This window comes from Tiliqua scincoides, chromosome 2 (genome assembly GCF_035046505.1).
Source record: "Tiliqua scincoides isolate rTilSci1 chromosome 2, rTilSci1.hap2, whole genome shotgun sequence".
NCBI lineage: Eukaryota > Metazoa > Chordata > Lepidosauria > Squamata > Scincidae > Tiliqua > Tiliqua scincoides.
The window spans coordinates 260,638,222-260,657,760 of record NC_089822.1 but is presented as its reverse complement, the minus strand read 5'-3'; the positions used below and the strand labels follow the sequence as shown (position 1 = coordinate 260,657,760).

Below are 19,539 nucleotides of genomic sequence, written 5' to 3'. Positions count from 1 at the left end.
CAGCCGTGCACACGGGGAAGCAGCTGCTTTGAGCCTCACGAGGCAGCAGAAGAAAAAGGAGCAGCCAATGAAGGGGCTGGTCATGGCTGCTTTGCTGCCACTGCTGAGCAAGACTAAGGCTGCAACCCGATCCTCACTTACATGGGAGTAAGCCCTGTTGACTATTATGCGGCTTATTTCTGAGTAGACACGCATGGGATTCGGCAGTGAGGTGGTTGTTAGGTTGTTGCCTGCCCTGCATGCGGATTGGGCAGCCAGAGAAGCCTGGTGAGCTCTGGGTGGGAGCCTGAAGTAAGTGAGAAGGAGGGAGCCAGAAGCAGGTAGGAAGCACAGGTCTGCAACCAAAAAGCTGTTTTCATAATTTTATCTGATTCTTATGTTTTTTGGTGCGCTGAATTCGAAAATGACCACCGTTTTTTCCTGGGATGTCAGGTTTTTTCACAATCGAAATGTGCCTTGGTCAAACAGGTAGCTGGAAATTGCTAAATTTCAAATTCATCATACTTGGGGAAAAAAAACTGAACATGGAAAAACAAATTTTTTTTCATTGCCAGTGCTCCCAAAAACATGAAAATACATGTTTATTGGTCCTGATGGTGATCACTGCATTGTTGAGTGTGCTTGCTAGGGCACTTTCTGTCTTACTTTTTTCATGAGGGCAATTTGGTGTTTTGCTCTGATTTAGAGGGGTTGATGGCTCAGTTCTACATTCAGTATGATTCTTCTGAATGGAGGCTTTTCATTGACTCTTCCAAAAGAAGCTTAAAAGCAGTTTTACTTCACAATGGTGGCCGTTATGCACCAAAAAACGTAAGAATCAGTCAACAAAACCAAAACAGCTGTCCAAAAATTTTTTTTGCAGACCTGTGAAGTGAGCAAGTCTGCTGAGGCCACCAACCAAGGGACTGGCTGGCTGAAGAGGGTCCTTGAAAGTCCCCTTTCCTTGCCTGCACCTTCCCAAAGTGACCCTCCCTGTGTTGCCTTCCCCATCAAGACACTTCTTGCCTGTTAGAGTTGGGCCACAATCCCTTCCACACTTACCAGGGAGTAAGCCCCATTGACTATAATGGGGATTACATCTGAGCAGTCATGGCTAGGATTGGGCTTTTGGTCATGCTCTTTTTTTTCTCAAATACACTAGCAGGCAATTGGTGCTTCTCTTCTCCACACCCCACTTCCTCCCACAGGCACATTCCCCCCAAACTACCATAGTCTTTTGAGACTGAAGGTTGCCAACCATAATCCCAGTTAACACCTCTCTTTCTTTCCCTTCCTTTACTCCTCCCCACCTTCCAAAGGCCCAGACTCAGTCGCCTCACATTCTCTCTCTCTCTCTCTCTCTGTCTCATCCCCAGTCAAATCCTGCACTTGTTCCAATCATGTCTCATCACTGCCCCTCACCCACATTTCTCCACTACATGCTCAGCCTGACCTCTCTTTGCCAGCACTTTCTGGCATCACACTTGGGTAGCAATTTGATCACCCTGCTTCAGAACATTTTCCTCCTTTCCAGAAACCAAACACACGTCCCTCTCCAAGTTCTTGTGAATTTCTTTGTCATGTAATGATTTGATTCTATTAATTGTATTAATTAAAATTTATTGTAATGTAGTAATTTAATGCCACTAAAAACCACTAGTTGCCTTGTTGACCATTTTAGTGCCTTGTCAGCGTGCTGTGAGCTAAAAAGGTTGAAAGGGACGGAACAAAATTTCCCTAACTCAGAACTGACCTATGAGGCTGAGTGTTCTGAAAGCCAATGAGATGCTGTTATGATGCCGCAAGGATCCAATAAGGTGTTAATGTGAGTCAGCTCTCATTTCCATGTCTCATAATACACTTACACCTGCTAAGTGGGTATAGCGCTTATATATATATATATATATATATATATATATATATATATATATATATATATATATATATATATATACACACACACACACACACACACACACACACACACACACACACACACACACAGTTACATCAGGAGTGCTTCCGGTATTCCTTGAGTATGGGACTCAGCAAAGAGTTTGGGCATCGCTGAATGAGATGATTAAAGAGAAGATTGCATGCCATTTAGTTTTAATGACTTCCTGAAGGAGGTGAGAGGACTTTGCAGAGCTGGAAAAGAGGCTCTGACTGCCAAGCGGCTCTTAATTATCACACATACTTGAGTATAAGTCGATCTCACAAATAAACAGAGCCAAAAAAAAAAAATGAATTTTCTGTGACCCTTCGATCAATGTGGGGGATGGGGACTTACTGGGAACTGTTTTGGGGCAGCAGCAAAAAGCCCCAAAGAAAAAAGGAATCATTTGTCTTCTCCAGACAGGGAGGGAGATGAAGGTGCTGGTGGAACCTGCAGGCTTTGTGCAGAGGATGGAGCTGAACTTCCCTGGCAGGAACCCTCACACAGACCACAATCCCATAAGCGCCTTCATTTCCTGCCTGTTTGAAGAAGAAGCTAAAATGGCTACATTGTTTCTTTGCTTTCTGTGGCTGCCTCAGAACATTCACAGGTAAGAAAAAGTGCTCCTTCACCCCCACCCCCTGCGTCCTGCTTCTCAGTCCTGCTCCCCCCCACCTCACACAGCAGCTACTCCTAGACTCCGTCCTGACCTCCCCACCTGCCCACAGCAAGTCCTTCCTCAGGACTCATCTGAGCCCAGCCCTTTCTCCTCACAGACCCCACAGCAAACCCCACGTTCCCTCACCTCCCATATTAACCTCTATATACGTCAACCCTCTTTCAGGGCCAGTTTAAGGCATAAATTCTACCACTTACACACATGTATAGACGGCACTTTCTTGTCAATCACTCTGGTCTGGTCTGGAAAGAAAAACCATCAGAGCCTGAGAAGAAGACCCTGCGACTGCCTCAGGGAGAGAGTCTCAGGTGGGCTTTATAATCCACCCAAAAGAAGGGGAGGAGGGTCTCTCCGCAGAAGGAGACTCCTGAGTAAGTGTAGAGATGGACTCCTGTGTCAGCATCAGAAAAGGCCACCTGCCCCCCAGCACAGTCCAGAGTCACTCGGATCCTCTTGAGCTTCTGGTCCAGGGACAAAAGGGTGTATTTGTGAAGATTAAAAACGCTGTACTGACCTCCCCACTTGCACACAGCCCAGATTCCTTCCTCAGGACTAAGACCAAACCTGCCCTTTCTCTTCACAGACATTCTGGCCACCCCCACAGCCCACCATCCCTCCCCTCCCACAGTGACCTCCCAGAAGTGTCTCCCTGCTGTGAATCCCTCACGGCCCAGCACAAACTCCCACCAGTCAAATCTCTCAGGATTGTCGGGCAGAGCTTGACATTCGTGTTCAGATCTCACACTCTTTCGGTCCTTGGACAGGATGAGTTGGGGATGAGCCGTGTCTGGATCCAGAGTCACGTTTGCTGCTGAGGATGTTGGGTGTTTGCTGTCAACCTTTGCTGTTGGGTGGAGGGAGAGGAGGAAAGAGACAAGATCAGCCTGGAAACCGTTGTGAGGAAATCAGCCTCCTCCCAACTGTGCCCAGTCCTCAGAGAGACCTCTGGAAGCGAGAGGGCGGCCTAGAGCGTCAGCGCCCCAGACAGCTGGGCTTCCAGCAGCCCCAAACCACTTACAAGTGGTGCTTCCGCTGGGGCCTCTGCTGCTTCCTTCATTCCCCCACTTTTTTTTCCAAATTAGGAATGGAAGAGGTAGCTGCAGGGAAGTCATTACTTCCGGGTCACAGGTGCTGGGGGCGGAAGAGGGGTGGGGGGCAAGAGGTGTGGGGGTGGTGGAAAAATGGGGGTTGCACCATGTGCCAGGACCCTGAGATATGCCACTGATTTCTCTCCCCCTTTACTTTTAGCCCCTGCACCATGACGTCCTGTCCAAACTGCCTACCATCTGCCTCCTTGCACATCATTCCTCATTACCTGGCAATTGCTCCATGACTCCCTCCAGAAGGGGTTTCACATCATGGAATTCCCCGATTCTGCAGGTGAGCTCAGGAGGAAAAGCCACAGGATTCTCAGACGTCTCCTTCTTCTCAGACCTGATGTGGAGAAAAAAATCAGATCCCAAAATCCACACAGTCAGAGGTGTTCCTGGGGGTTCTGGCACCCAGGACAATACCCCTTTTTCTGCCCCACACCCCCTTTTCCACCTCCTGCCCTTGACCCAGAAGTAATTGCAGTGAAAAGAGGGCATTGCCTGATCAAGCGCTATGGGGTCGCTCAGCAGCAGCACCCAGGAGGTGCCACCCACTTCCCCCACCTCCTGGAATGGCACTGGCCTCCTGGGCACCACTTCTGAGCGACCTCAAAGCGCTCCAGTCAAGCAGCCTTTGTGTCCCTCAGAAGGGGCCTGGAAGGGTCCTCGGAGCCTGAGAAATGGGAGGAGGTCGTGTCACTTCCCACCACCCTGAAGTTAACCCCCTTCCTTTGTGTTAAAGGGGAGAAGAGCAGAGGCAGTGCTGAGCTCCTGTCAGGTAGCACAATTGAGTGATGCCACCACTCTCCTCCCCTTTAACGCATGGGGAGGGGAAGGACCTCACGGCCACATCTGAGGGCCCCTCTCTTCGCCTTTCACAAGAGAGGAGGGGGACCCTCAGAGCAGCGTGGAAGTATTCAGAGAGTGGATGCGCTCCTGCAGCCATTTTCAGCACAGCTCTTGCAGTATGGGGTGGGGGTGTCGCATGGGGTGTGTCACAGCAGCACCCCCCAGTGCACTGCCTGAGGCATTTGTGCCACTTGCCCGCCTCTAGGTACGCCACTGCATCCAATTTGGAATTCCTCACTGGAACAAAAGAAAGAGAAGGAGAAGGAGAAGAAAGTAGAAATCCTGGAGACGGAAGCAGACACACTGGGGGTGCTTTGAGGAGGAGGCTTTTCTAGTGATGGCAACATGAATAGAAAATACAGCAGGTACACAAACAACTCAGGGCAAAGTGTCGCTGAAGGAACACAGAGGTCTGGCAGCTCTGCTGCCTGTTCCAAAGAGACAGAGCACTGGAGGTTGGGGAGTCCTACACTCTCTCCCCACGAGCCCCTGGAGAGCCACGTTCTTCACAGACCCTTCCCAGCATCAGGAAGCAAGAAGGAAAATGAGTGGGATCCACATACCTCTGCAAGATCTTTCTAATATCCTGAAAAGAAAAGAAAGAGAACTCAGCACCTGCCACAAGGAAGACCCTGGACAGAGATGCTCTCTGGTCCTCCAATGTTCAATTGGCAGAGATCTGTCTTGCATGCTCCATTCAAGGACTAAGCATGTAGCAGCTCAGCATGTTAGTGGATCTATCACATACCCCAACAACAGTGAGTCAGCATGTGGGGTTGGAGGGTGGTGAAAAGTAATGGAAATGGGTTGGAGTAGGGGAGGTGGTGGGGTGAAGAGGAGATGGTGGAAGGGGATGGTATTGGTGGCAGTGGCACTGCTGATATCTTATCCAGGCCTCAATCTCATGCTCCAGCAAAATAGCTGCTACAGGTCAGAGTAGATCTGGCACTAGAGGCATTTCCCTGAAGTAAGAACAAATATTCCTTTACCAAAAGAAGACATCTGCAAATGCCCCTTTGCTGGGTGCTCAAGCAGTGCCGGTACACTGGCCGGGGTGGGGGGGGGGGAGGAAGGATATGATTGTGCAGTACTGTTACTATGTGGGGGGGCACAGTGCAAAGTTTTGCCAGTGCCTGAACATGTTGTGCAAGCCACCCGTCCAGCCATTCTGGGCTTTAAGAGCAAAAGGAAGAGACAACTCCATTTTTCTCTAGGTGCCCAGAATGGCTCCAAAAGGGAGGAGGAGGGTCCACTTCCATGGTACATTCAGGCACCTGCAAAACTCAGCACTGAGACCCCCTGTGAGTTTCTTCTCGTCTATCCCTAATGACCAGCCAGGACAATAACCAACTGACCCTGAGAATTACTTTAGATCTACCTCTAGCAGCAGGACAGGGCAATAAACCACTCATCCTAACCCACTTTCCAGCACTGGCATAGCTGTGCCAATGGGACGTGTGCTGCAGCGGCAGTCACAGAGGCCTCCTCCAAGTAAGGGAATGTTTGCTCCCTTACCTCAGAGCTGTGTTGCCCTTATGCTTGTGCTGGAAACTGGGCTAGGATTGTGCCCTGAGTGTACAGAATAACAACCCAATATCACAAGGGAATACTTATTGCCAAGCAGCTTCTGATGCAGTCTGGGCTTTGGTTCTGGCCAGAGGCACGAGGGTCAGACGGTAGTTTAAAGAGGGCATCTATGCAGTAGCGGTTAAAGGATCAAGACTGAATTTAGATACAGCCACAACTCCCTCTTATACTCAGTAAGATTCCTCTGTAAATGTAGTTTGGTTTAGGAATTTAACTTGCGCTGCTACCATTCCAGTAAGACTGCTGAAATGCACTATACATGCAGCTGCCTTTGACAGCCCAGGCAGCCCGTGAAGCTCAGCAGATCAGACCTTACCTGCAGGAATTGGCTGGCTGGCTGCTGACACTTCTCCTCCATCTCCTGGATGAGATTTCCCAGAGAGGAGAGTTCCCTGCAGAGTTTGGCCAGGTGCTTGTCCCTCCTTCTTGCAATCTCCTTCTCCACCTCTTCTATCTGGGCCAGGAGGCTTTTCTCCTCTTCTTCCAGGAACTGGTGTATTTGTCGAAACTCAGCCTTGGTCTTTTGTCTCTTTTCTTCTGTTTGGTTCTGCAACAAGTAGATAGGAAGAAATGAATGGCAGACCAAAGAATTGACAGTCCAATCCAAAGCTTTCCATGGCCCAGGGCTGCAGTGGCGCCAAAATGGCTACAGCTGTGTTCCATGGGGCTTGGAAGCAGTGCTGGGGTACTTGGGACAGTCCTTTACCCTATGTAATCACCAGGAGGCCTCGATAGGTGTCCTTGGATCTGAGCCCACTATTGTGTGGTCACAGATTCAAAGATACCCATGTTGGGTCTCCTGGGACTAGGGGGGTGAGGGTATAGTGGCAGAGACGGTCTCCATCTCTCCCCCCACCTCACTACCTCCTCCTGCCACACCTTCCCCAGCTCGGAACACCACCAACCTGTCCAGACTTACCACTCCGTCATCAGGTGCTCACCTGGAGTGGTGGGCAGTAGTCTCCTGTCCTCTGCCTGGTGCTGGCAGGCTCTTGCTGAGCCAGATCCAGCACCAGACTGGTGCAGACTGTCACAGGTGTGTGTAATGGCACATTTGCGACACTGTGCACTGGTGCTGGGCTGGCGCAAGCCCAATTGGATTGGGCTATGTCCTTGCAGTACCATCAGGTTGAACATGATTGGAAGGGCATTTCTGAGTTTTCACAGAGCTCAGATGAATATTTAGTCATGAAGGAGTTTCCTAAAGACCTCAAAGGACCCACTTTCCGAATGGCCGTGCATAGGACATGGGGCCATTCCAGCCATGGAGGATTAGAGCAGCAGAGCTGCCTTCTGCCCTTGGACTCCTGCATGTCTATTCTGTGTCTCCAGAAACAGGTTCAGGTATCTTTGAACTGCCCAACAAGCATGACACTTACCAGCAGGTCTTGGCTTTCTTTCTTTGCGCCTGCTTTATACCTCAGGATTTTTTCTCTTTCTGCTCTCAAGATCTCCAGCCTGCTACTGATCCGATCCTGGTGAGAAATGAAAGATCAAGTTTACGTCCTTTGGAAAGATGACTGATATTTACACACACAAACACAGACGAAAGCTGAGAGACAGACAGGTGGGATCAAGCCTACTGGTCAAGGTGTATCTTCCCTGCACCAAACCCCTGTATTTTCCAGCAGCCCCCTAAGTCCCTCAGGGTCTTTATCTCATCATTCTAGAATTTCTCTTACAGTAATAGATCCAGTTAGAACTTGTTAAAAACTCTCAGGCAGGTCTGGTACTCCGGTAAAAACTCAGCCTCAGTCTGACTCCAGTGGATACAATTAAGAAATTTATGTGTATGTGCACTTTCAGTTGTTGGCCAAATTACCAGCCAGTATTTAGCACCAACTTGGACTGAAGCTCTTTTTCAATGTCTTCTATTAATTATATATTAATTTTTTTCCAGCAGGATGTGATGCCATTTAGCCTTGTTGCTGAGTGCCCTACTTCGGTTTGTGGCAAGTCTAGGAGTCCCTGCCTAGTGCTATCCTGCTGCCCCTGGGGGAGGTCAAGCAGAGGGGGTCCTCCAGGGCCCCGCTATGAGTCTCAGTGTCTTTTTCCAGGCCTGGGAGGGGAGGGGTTAGACTTCACCACCACCTCCTTCTCCCATTCAGGTGGCACTCCTGGCCCACCCAGGCCTCCTTCCTCCTCTAGGAGGTTCCTCGGATCACTCCTCCGCCCCACCTCCCACCCACCCTCCTTATGGCCTTCTGAAAGTTTTTTCAAGTCCTCTGTCATACCACATCGGCACCAGCCCCCTTCCTCCTCCAGGGGTCCCTTGCAGAGGCATCCAAAACTGATCAGCAGTTTTGGACTGCCCAGGATGTACCTGTGTCCACCACTGGCTGCTCTTCCGGCTAGGAAAGCAGTGGGAGTGTGCCCCAAATTCAGGCTTGGTTGCTCTGGGGCCAGTGGTGTACCTAATGAACACGTAGCCCGGTGCGAATCCCAACATGATGCCCTGGAAGTGATGTCACCAATGGAAGTGACATCCCACCTGGACTTTTAAAAAGTGGAAATTGGGGGGAAACCTGCTTCCTCCCCCAAGCAGCTCTCCACCCACTTGCTCTGCCATCTCCCCCCAGCCAGTGTCATAGTGAAGGCATCTATATGCTACCTGGGGTCAAAGTGGATTTGTAGCCCCCCATCCAAGACAAAATCAAATTTAATTAAGAAAATAAATAAAACGTGTGCCCCTGATTGGTTAAAGACAGTGTGCTGGGGTGAAGGGGGACGGTTATTCTCCCTCTGCTTAATAAAAGGTGAGCACCACTTGATAAGTGCGTCTTTACCCAGTTAGCAGTGTAACTGTATTATGATACATGGGAATGAGAGCTGATTCATATTAATACCTTATTGAAACATGTCAATTACATAATAACATGTCATTGCCTCTCAGAACAATCAGTCTGACAGGTCAGTTTTGAGTTTAAAAAATCCACTTTTTGTTCCAAATGGCAGTTGTGTTTTCATTTTCTGGATAAATGGCCATAAGTTTTGATAGAACAGAGATATTCCAGTGCCGTTTGTTTCATTGCATTCTGCATGAAATGAGCTTTCCAAAGATATAAGACAGTATTATTGATACATACAGAAATGTTCACAATTTTGGCCACAAGTGTGAAGTTCAGCTTGTTGCCCCCCTAAAACTTGATGCCCAGAGCAACTGCTACCCCCTGCACCTCCTTAGCTATGCCACTGCCTGGGGCAAATCTGGACATCTGAGAGTCCCATTTGTCCAAGGGGTTACTTTAAAGTGGAAAATTCTAATTTCCGTATTTGGCAGTGTGAGCTGGAGGCAGGGCTGGTCCATCCAGGAGGCCAACTGAAGCAGTCGCCTGAGGCAGCAGGTTGGTGGGGGACAGAGAGGAGGGGAAATGTGGAGGGGAGGAGAGTCCTGAGCCAGAACATGAGAGAGGCAGAGGAGCAGAGGCTGGCATATTATCGTGTGAGGGAGGAGCATGTTGCATGCAGGCTCAGGCATCAGAAGGTCTTGGACCAGCTGTATCTGCAGTGGGAACCATGTTAAAGGATTTTGCAAAAAAAACAAGCATGTTTTGGGTCAGACTGAATCCAAGTATGTGTTGAATGTGACAACCTCTCAGTCATGGAGGTGTGTGATACTGTTTGGTCCAACAAAGTATGGGATGGGGGGGTCAGACACAGGAAAACTGTGGTTCTTTAATGAGGTGCTCCTGCAGCTCTACCCTTCCCCTGCCATCAAGATCCCCAGCCCTTTCCTACCTTGTACTCCTGGAAAGCCTCCTCCCGTGGAACCACCTTGTGGCTTTCATGTTCCCTGGATCTGTTGCACACCACACAGATGGGGGCTTGGTGGTCCTTACAGAAGAGCTTCAGGGGCTCCTGGTGCTTCTCACAGACCCCCTCCGCTTCTCTGGCCCCCCCTTGCCCCCCAAGGCGGAGCTTCCTGGCTATCTCCACCACGTTCTTCAGCTGTCGGTTTGGGAGGAGGCTCTTTCCCTGAGTGGATCCCCTGCACTGGGGACAGTAGACCACCAAGGCAACATCGCCCTCCTCCTCTTCCTCCCCCCAGCTCTGGGCCAGGCAGGCTCGGCAGAAGTTGTGCCCACACTCCCTGATGGTCACCGGGTCCCTGAAATACTCCAGGCAGAAGGGACAAATCAATTCATAGCAGAGGTCCTGGATGTCCCCTGCAGCTGCCATGGCTCCTGGCACAGGGAAGTCGGAGTCACTTTCCTTTTCTCCCTGTGAGTCTTGAAGGGGGAGTTTCCCTTCCTGGAACTGATTCAGGATCTCCTCTGACATCACAAAAACAACTTTTGAAAAGCAGCAGGATGAGCTTCAAGGGGCTCCTGCTTGGGAAAGCTCTTTGGGGACATCAAGGGGCCTGATCAGCCCCTCCTTTGCAGAATCGGTTTCCCCTGGAGTGAGATTTAACCCTTTCCAGCCTGAAACGACTCTGAAGGCTGCTGACTGAATCACAGCAGCAGGATCCAAGGAAGCCATCATCAGAAAATCATCAGAAATCCCCTTTGAAGTGGGATGTTTCACTGGAATCCCCTCCTGGATCTCTTTGGGGCTCTTTGCAGAGAAGGAGCCTCAGCCTGAGTTCAGCCCCTTCTGCATTCCGGATCTTACTCTGGGCACCCAAAGGATTACCCAAAGGAGCAGCAAGAGGGGATCAGACTCTGCCCCGGAAAAGTCCTCCCCCTTCTTGAGCAACCTGATGTTTGATGATGGGTAACCTGATGGTTATGATGGTGATGATGGGTTGATGATGAGCAACTTTGGGTGCTCATCTGATGGGTGATGGTACAACCTGCTCAACCCCTGAGCTGCAGCTCCTCTCCAGGAAGAATAGAGAGTTCAACCAGGTTGGCGTCAACCAAGACCTGCAAACTGACTGGCAGGAGAGTTAGGAGGGATTTCTTCCCACAGTGGATAATTAGTCTGTGGAATTCATGGCCACAAGATGTGGAAATGGCCACTGGCCTGAATGGCTGCAGAAGGGGATTGGACACAGGCATGGTGGACAGGACTGTCTGTGAGTGGTAATCACGCTCGGGGCACGATACCTCTGGCTGCAGTAGTCGGGTGCCTCTGAATACCCTTTCTACAGGGCATTCAGCTGAGAGGGGGGTATAGCTCTGGCTTCCCGGAAGCACCTGGTGGGATGATGGAGTAGGAGGGCCCTTGGCCTGATCCAGTCAGACTTTTCCTACGTTTTATTTATTTATTTATTTCCTCCCTTTTCCATGCGGAAGCAAATGCCCAAGTTGGCTTGCAAAGCTTTATAATAGAAGTACGCAGTATATTTTGTATAAAGTATCTATCTCACAGCAGGTAAAAAGAAAAACAGCTAACGCAGCATTGAGAACATTATTTTTAACATTAAACCATGAAACATAAAACAAAGCAAACCCTCACACATATCATTGAGCCATTGCGGGAGGAACACATTAGCCCAGGGAAGCAGTCAAGCCATAGCCACATACGCGCAGAGGGCAGAGATTCACCCAGCAACCAAATGCCAAGTGAAGCAGGTATATTTTGAGCCCTTACTGAAAAGCCACAAGGGAGGGAGTAGTTTTCCATTCCCCTGCAACAGCATAAAAGGAGCAACAAAGGTCTGTAGAAATGGACTTAAACAGGATCTCAAGAGTTCCCTCCCTCCCTCTTCAAACCACGTGCTAATCCTTCCTTTTTATTTTTTGTTTTTTTAACCTGAGTGCTTTTGAAAATTGAGACTCGTTTCAACGTCCTGATGCCAAAATCCTGGAGTAGCCTTGAATCAGAGGGTGCAAATGTTTCCCTTTGCTGCAGGACCTTGAAGAGAGGGCACGGCCCCTGTCCTGGATGCAGGTTGCAAAATGAACAACCCTCATGGAATCTCCCTCACATGATAATCAATAAATTGTGCAACATTTGTTTTTCTATGGGGGAATACTGCAGAATGTTTCAAGAGGGTTGATGCTGACTTGCTGAAAGGCAGAGGGGCCAGTTCAGACATGCTTGTCCATAGCCTGATTACAGACTGGGAAAAGATAGAACTATTTAGCCAAAGATTTGTACCAAGAAAATGGTGGTGGTGGTGGTGTTTTCTTGCCTATGGCAGAACAAAACATACATGACCATATTAGGAGGCCATTCAAGTGCCCATTCCCAAAGGTCCGGATGATCTCCTGCCGTGTACTCGAAACAGCTGCTTCTCTGAGAACTGCAGTGTGTGGTTTGTGTTGCAGGGTCTGCTGGCAAGTCGCACACACCAGCTTTTTCTCCTCTTGGGATTGCTTCCTTGTGTTTCACACACAGCTGATCTCCTGCTGCTGCAGTTCAGTGAAGGAGTTAAACTTTCTTCTCTTGCATCTGCCAGTTTGGCTGGAAGTTGCATTTCAGGGTGTGAGCTTTGCAGAGGGGACACTTCAAGCACCCCCTCCCCGGATCTCCCAGTGACTCCCAGGAGTTGGTGATGCAGCCCTTGCAGTCCTGCTGCTTCACCCAGAACTTGTGCTTGAACGCCCAGAAGTTCCTGTGCTCTTTTCTTGTGCCCCCTGTTGTGTCTTCATCACTTTGCCCCCCTTGTAGCAGGCCAGTAACACTCCTCTGCAGTTGCCTTTTGGATGGCTCTTTCCACAGGTCTGGTGGGTTGGGGGTAGCATGGCCTGGAAGGGCAGTGATGAAAGTCCCAAGCACAGGACATTTCAGGTCATCCGTAGGGCTAGTGGTGGTAAAAGGCTGACCCCTAGTGGCTCAGTGAGGAAAGGCCTTGTGCTGACACCATCCTTCTCATGGCAGAGGGCTGAGTGGTGGAAAGTAGGAACCTGCCTTGTACAGAGTCAGGCCATCCATCTCAGAGTTGTCTACACTGGCTGGCAGCAACCCCCATAGTTTCAGGTATAGTCTTTCCTGACACAATCGGGGTATGCCGGGCTCTAAACCTGCAACCTGCTGAATGTGAGGCCAACCTCTGCACTGCAGCCCCCCCATGAGATCTTCCTGCAGCAGGGAAAGGAGGGTGCAGTCGGGCAGCTTGAGGGGAAGGCTCAAGATGTGGCCAGAGGAGCCCTCCGTTGTCCTCAATATGGCATTTTGCACCAGGCTGCACTTTCACCCTGCACCTTCCCCAGTCGAGGGTAGCTTGAGCCAGGGCTTAACATAGCTTAGGCTATGAACCTGATGAAGAAGAAGAGCATATGCAGAGTGCTTGGGATTCATCACCGAGTTTATTCTTCCACAGTAGGAATTACTGACTCCTGCAGCCTGTTTGTTTTATGTCTCTCCCATCTCTTTTCTCTAGGTGGCTCCAAGGAGGGAAGACTATTCTAGCCTCACAGTTCAGGCTGGCCCAGACAAGAGATCCAATGAAGTGCTTGCCTTGAGCAGTGGGTGGGGGTGGCAGAAAAGAGATGAATGGAGAGTCCTGCATCTGCCCACTACCGCTCCTGACCTGCCCAGCTGCATTGCCTGACTGTGGTCCCCTCCTTTCTTCACTGGCTTCCCTTGGAAAGGGAGTGAGAAGCTGGGGGAGGGTCTGACCTTCTCTTCCAGCACCATTGCCATGGATTGCAAGGGTGGAACTAGACAAGACAGTCACGGCTGCCATAATGTGGCAGGTGGAGGATCTTTCCCATGATCCCCCCGTTCTGGCCAGTTTTGAGGATGCACTGGGAGGTGCTCTTTGGCATTTTGTCACTTGGTCAAAATAGCAATTAGCCACTTTGGAACTATCTAGTGAAAGGTGGGATAGAAATGAAACAGTCCGTTTCCTTCCTAGGAAACCCCATGCCCCATTTTGTGCAAAGCTCTTGGTTCTGGAATCAGTGTATCCATCACGGTTCAAGATTTCACCTGCCTTGATCTTCAAGTAGGAGGCAACCAGTGGCTACAACTCCTCCTTTTTTTCTTTCAAAAGTCATTTCACATCAAGTTACAGCTGGTCAGTGTGAACCCTGCATGATTTGAAGCATAGTAGTTGGCAACCTTCAGTCTCGAAAGACTATGGTATCGCGCTCTGAAAGGTGGTTCTGGAACAGCGTCTAGTGTAGCTGAAAAGGCCGATTCAGGAGTGACAATCCCTTCCACACTGGGAGCAAGTGCAGACTGTCCCTGGCCTGTCTCCCTGGCTATGGGCCTTCCTTCTTTGCCTCTTAGCCTCAGACTGTTGGCCTAGTGTCTCTTCAAACTGGGAAAGGCCATGCTGCACAGCCTGCCTCCAAGTGGGCCGCTCAGAGGCCAGGGTTTCCCACTTGTTGAGGTCCACTCCTAAGGCCTTCAGATCCCTCTTGCAGATGTCCTTGTATTGCAGCTGTGGTCTACCTGTAGGGCGCTTTCCTTGCACAAGTTCTCCATAGAGGAGATCCTTTGGGATCCGCCCATCATCCATTCTCACGACATGACTGAGCCATCGCAGGCGTCTCTGATTCAGTAGTGCATACTTGCTAGGGATTCCAGCACGTTCCAGGACTGTGTTGTTTGGAACTTTGTCCTGCCAGGTGATGCCAAGAATATGTCAGAGGCAGCGCATGTGGAAAGCATTCAGTTTCCTCTCCTGTTGTGAGTGAAGAGTCCATGACTCGCTGCAGTACAGAAGTGTACTCAGGACACAAGCTCTGTAGACCTGGATCTTGGTATGTTCCGTCAGCTTCTTGTTGGACCAGACTTTCTTTGTGAGTCTGGAAAACGTGGTAGCTGCTTTACCGATGTGTTTGTTTAGCTCGGTATCGAGAGAAAGAGTGTCAGAGATCGTTGAGCCAAGGTACACAAAGTCATGGACAACCTCCAGTTCATGTGGAGAGATTGTAATGCAGGGAGGTGAGTCCACATCCTGAACCATGACCTGTGTTTTCTTCAGGCTGATTGTCAGTCCAAAATCTTGGCAGGCCTTGCTAAAATGATCCATGAGCTGCTGGAGATCTTTGGCAGAGTGGGTAGTGATAGCTGCATTGTAGGCAAAGAGGAAGTCACGCAGACATTTCAGCTGGACTTTGGACTTTGCTCTCAATCTGGGGAGGTTGAAGAGCTTTCCATCTGATCTGGTCCGGAGATAGATGCCTTCTGTTGTAGTTCCAAAGGCCTGCTTCAGCAGGACAGCGAAGAAGATCCCAAACAAGGTTGGTGCAAGAACACAGCCCTGCTTCACGCCGCTTCGGATGTCAAAGGGGTCTGATGTGGAGCCATCAAAGACAACAGTGCCCTTCATGTCCTTGTGGAAGGATCTGATGATGCTGAGGAGCCTGGGTGGACATCCGATCATGGGGAGAATCTTGAAGAGGCCATCCCTGCTGACCAGGTCGAAAGCCTTCGTGAGATCTATGAAGGCTATAAAGAGTGGCTGTCGTTGTTCCCTGCATTTCTCCTGCAGTTGTCTAAGGGAGAATACCATATCAGTGGTGGACCTGTTGGCTCGGAATCCGCACTGTGATTCTGGATAAACGCTCTCTGCAAGTACCTGGAGCCTCTTTAGTGCAACTCGGGCAAACAACTTTCCTACAACGCTAAGGAGAGAGCTGCCACGGTAGTTGTTGCAGTCACCCCTTCGCCTTTGTTCTTGTACAGCGTGATGATGTTTGCATCCCTCATGTCTTGAGGTACTCCACCTTCTCTCCAGCAGAGACAAAGGATTTCATGCAGCTCAGTGACGATGATCTCTTTGCAGCACTTTAGGACTTCAAAGTCCTAAACCCGAGAGGTCCTAAACCCGAGAGGGGTTTCAAAGTCCTAAACCCGAGAGGGGTTCAAAGTCCTAAACCCGAGAGGGGTTTGTGTGTATCAGGAAGTTGTATAGGGAGCAGTGGTGAGACAAATGGGATGCAGGGGGGAGGGGCACGAGAGAGGTTTGTGGCTATCAGGAAGTTGAATAGGGAGACATCTAAGAGAAGGAAAACTCTGATTCCAAACCTCCACTGCCTTGTGGCTACATCCAGTTGTGGAAAAGGCTTCAGGAGTCAACCTCGAGGCAAAATCAGGAGCCGGAGTCCCTCAGGCAGTTCGTGGCTGCACACAGTAACGTTCTGGCAACTCCTGCGATGCCGCTGGAACCAACCGTATTGGTTTCTGCCTTTCCATTGGATCATTCCAGCGACGTGGAGAGGGGGGATTTGCTGCATGGGTAACAGCCTATCCTCCATACCTTCTTTACCCAGGCTTCGCGCACTGGAGAGGACACTCCAACTTCGCCATACGGCGTCGGCACAACACGGGAAGCAGCAGTTACCGGTTATAAGTCTTCACTCGATTGGTGTAGGGCATGACGCCAGGGGCTGCTTCCGACGGTGGGAGAGATCATTGCATCTCATTGGGCAGCTACTGCCCGCCTTAAGCTGGGCAGTCCCCAGCCAGTAAGGTGTTGCCTCGCCACGGTCCGTTAACCTCACGGGGTGCGTGGGGTTTAGGGTGAAAACCGACAAGCAGATCGAAAACTCTGCACCATGCAATAGAAAACAGAAAACTCCTGCCCTAAAGCTGGGCACCTGGAATGTAAGGACAATGACACCTGGCTTCCCTGATGACCTGCAAGCAATAGATGATGCACGCAAAACAGCTGTCATCGACATGGAGCTGAGCAGACTGCAGATGGACATCGTCGCCCTTCAAGAGACTAGGCTGCCAGATTCCGGATCTGTCAAGGAGCGAAATTTCTCATTTTTCTGGCAGGGAAAACCACCAAACGAAACCAGGGAACATGGTGTTGGCTTTGCGGTCAGAAATACCCTGCTGAAATCCATCATCCCACCTGCTGTGGGAAGTGAAAGAATTTTGTCCCTGCAGCTCCAGTCATCAGCAGGACCTGTCACTCTCATCAGTGCTTATGCACCGACTGTCGTCTCCAGCAGAAGCCAAAGACAAATTTTATGATTTGAAGCATACCCTGGAGCAATTCTAGCAATGAAACCTCCAGCACACATACTGATGACGGTGTCCCTGGACCCACTGGGCACATGCCCTGCTGGAGTAGAATTCAGACCAGCTAAACTTGACTGTGAATTGGCACAGTGCTTGAAAATGTAATGCACCACATTTTTTTTCTTCAACAATTATCTATTGAACACAATGAAACTTACACACAAGAAAGAATGATGTTTCTTCTACACTCCCTATTTTTCCACGTAATCTCCGTCCAGTTCTATGGCCTTCCTCCAGCGAGACACAAGGGCATGTATGCCCTGTTGGTACCACTCCTTGTTCTGGTCACGAAGCCATTTCTGCACTGTGCGAATCACCTCTTCGTCATCCTCAAAATGTCTTCTGCGAATGGCATCCCTTAATGGCCCAAACAAGTGGAAGTCTGAGGGAGCTAGGTCAGGGCTGTAGGGTGGATGGGGTAACACAGTCCAACCCTGTTTAGTGATGTGTTCCGAAGTCCTCAAACTTGTGTGAGGCCGAGCGTTATCATGTTGAATCAAACATTCACCTGGGTTGTTATGGCGCCGAAGTCGCTGGAAGCGCTTCTTGAGTTTGGTTAATGTCTTCACATAAGCTTCAGAATTAATGGTGCTGCCTCTTGGCATTACATCAATGAGTATGACGCCCTCACAGTCCCAAAACACAGTGATCATGACCTTACTGGCGGAAGCAGTTGCTTTGAATTTTTTCTTCTGTGGAGATTGAGGATGACGCCATTCCACTGACTGTCGTTTTGGGCTCAAAATGGTGAACCCAGGTTTCATCACCTGTCACAATCCTGGACAAGAACGCTTCCCCCTCATCTTCAAAACGTTTCAGCAACTCAGAAGAAATGTTTTTTCTGAGAGATTTGTGGTCCACTGTAAGACAGCGCGGAACCCATCGTGCACACACTTTTGAGTAATCAAGAGCACGGATGATTTCATCCACACTTCCTTTGCTGATTGACAGCTTCAGCGCCAACTGCCTAGTCGTTATACGTCGGTCCTTGCGAATGAGCACATCAGCAAGCTGCGTCTTGTCAGGTGTGACAGCCGTGGATGGCCGCCCCGAACACTGCAAATCTTGGAGCTCTACCGAACCGCCTTTTAATGGCCTCACCCTCTGTGCCCAGCGACTAACCGTACTTCTGTCGACTGCAGATTCTCCATAAACTGTACACAAACGTTTGTGAATGTTCCCAACAGTTTCTTTCTCCGCAGTGAGAAATTCAATGATGACAGGCTGCTTGTAACATACATCACTTACAGATGCCATTTCGAAACACTGCTGCAGCTACGCTATCTGTCTGAAGAAACCAAAAATTTGTGTGCGCACTCCTGAAAATTCAAATAATGTATATCTAAAGTTTCACATTCGTACCATTACTGTAGGCTGAGAAAAAAAAATGTGGTGCATTACTTTCTGGGCGACCCTCGTATCTCTATGGTGGAATGGAAAGTCAAGTCTATAATGAATTTTATTTACATCTCTCGGATTTGACAGACCTTGGCTGTGAAACTGCAGTCCTGCCAAGGATGTTTCCTGCTATAGGTAGAGGTTGTAGGCAGCTCCTAAGGCCAGCCTTGCAGAGGAGCTCCTTCGTGCTGCCTTCTTCCTTCCCTCTGGAAAGAGGAGCTGTGCAACTATCCTCGCTACATAGAAGGGCATTGCACACCAGTCTGCCCAGCAGACTAAGACTCCATAATTGCTCTTCTCTCTTCCCTTGAGCCGTGTACCAACTCTCCATTCTACAAGCTTCCATTGCCCACTCCCTGCTAGCTTTCCTCTTTCCCCTGGTTGGGTCACCTCTAGCTGAGGAGGAGACTCAGGGCAGCTGCAGTCCAGTTTCACTCTCACTCCTTTCTTCTTTCATTTAATCTGTGACTATCCAAAAGAGAACAATAGAACATTATTTCTTTCACCCACAACCACTTAAAGTTCTTTGTAACTGATCTCTTAAGCAAAGTACTGTGGGACCTCCTTATTCGCAGGCTCGGTCTCCATGGTTTGAGTATCCACAGAGGCCGAGCCCCAGCTCAGAAGGCCTGAGGACCTCCCGGACATGACTGGATGTGACTGGTCAACCCCTTTCTCCCTTCCTGTCATGGTGTCACCCCTTCCTTGATGATGTCTCTGGGTGCAGTCAGCACCTGCCTAGTGATGCCACAGGTTGGAGGTCCTAAACACTCAGGTAATTAAGACGGGGCATCAGGGTGGTTAAACCAGTCATGCTTTTGTTCTTTTTCCAGCCTATTTGTAGTTTTCCCAGCTTGCCTATGGAGGCCGTGCAAAGGGCTTGACTTAACTTGCAGCCCCTCCAATTCAAAGTGCATATGTGAGATTCCGCACCACCTCAGCCCCATATGTTGGTGACAAGCATTAGGGCATCTCTCTGCTTTGGTTTCAACCCTTTCTTTGTCTTTCTTGCTTGTTGAGTTTATCCCTTTTAAAATAGGACTTTAAATATTTATTTATTTATTTATTTGCAGGATTTTCATCCTATATCTAAAGTTTTGATTTTTTGCTGCCCATTCTGCCAGTCTGGAGAGATCCTTCTG

At 49.6% G+C, this 19,539-nt stretch overlaps 3 protein-coding genes across 3 annotated transcripts in view; 1 reads left to right on the top strand and 2 right to left on the bottom strand.

The window, feature by feature from the left end:
• The window catches only part of LOC136639120 (zinc finger protein RFP-like), a 573,475-nt gene that overhangs the window by 391,307 nt on the left and 162,629 nt on the right, over window positions 1–19,539 (top strand). The gene's annotated exons all lie outside the window — the stretch shown is intronic.
• The window catches only part of LOC136640459 (tripartite motif-containing protein 10-like), a 195,288-nt gene that overhangs the window by 100,491 nt on the left and 75,258 nt on the right, over window positions 1–19,539 (bottom strand). The window lies entirely within an intron of this gene.
• LOC136640441 (zinc finger protein RFP-like) lies at window positions 1,957–10,300 on the bottom strand. Its single transcript, XM_066615583.1, has 6 exons — window positions 9,860–10,300; window positions 7,501–7,596; window positions 6,438–6,668; window positions 5,098–5,120; window positions 3,910–4,028; window positions 1,957–3,438 (listed from the first exon to the last, which is right to left on the bottom strand). The coding sequence occupies exons 1-6, from the start codon at window positions 10,298–10,300 to the stop codon at window positions 2,885–2,887; spliced, it is 1,464 nt and encodes a 487-aa protein (XP_066471680.1). The 3' UTR covers window positions 1,957–2,884.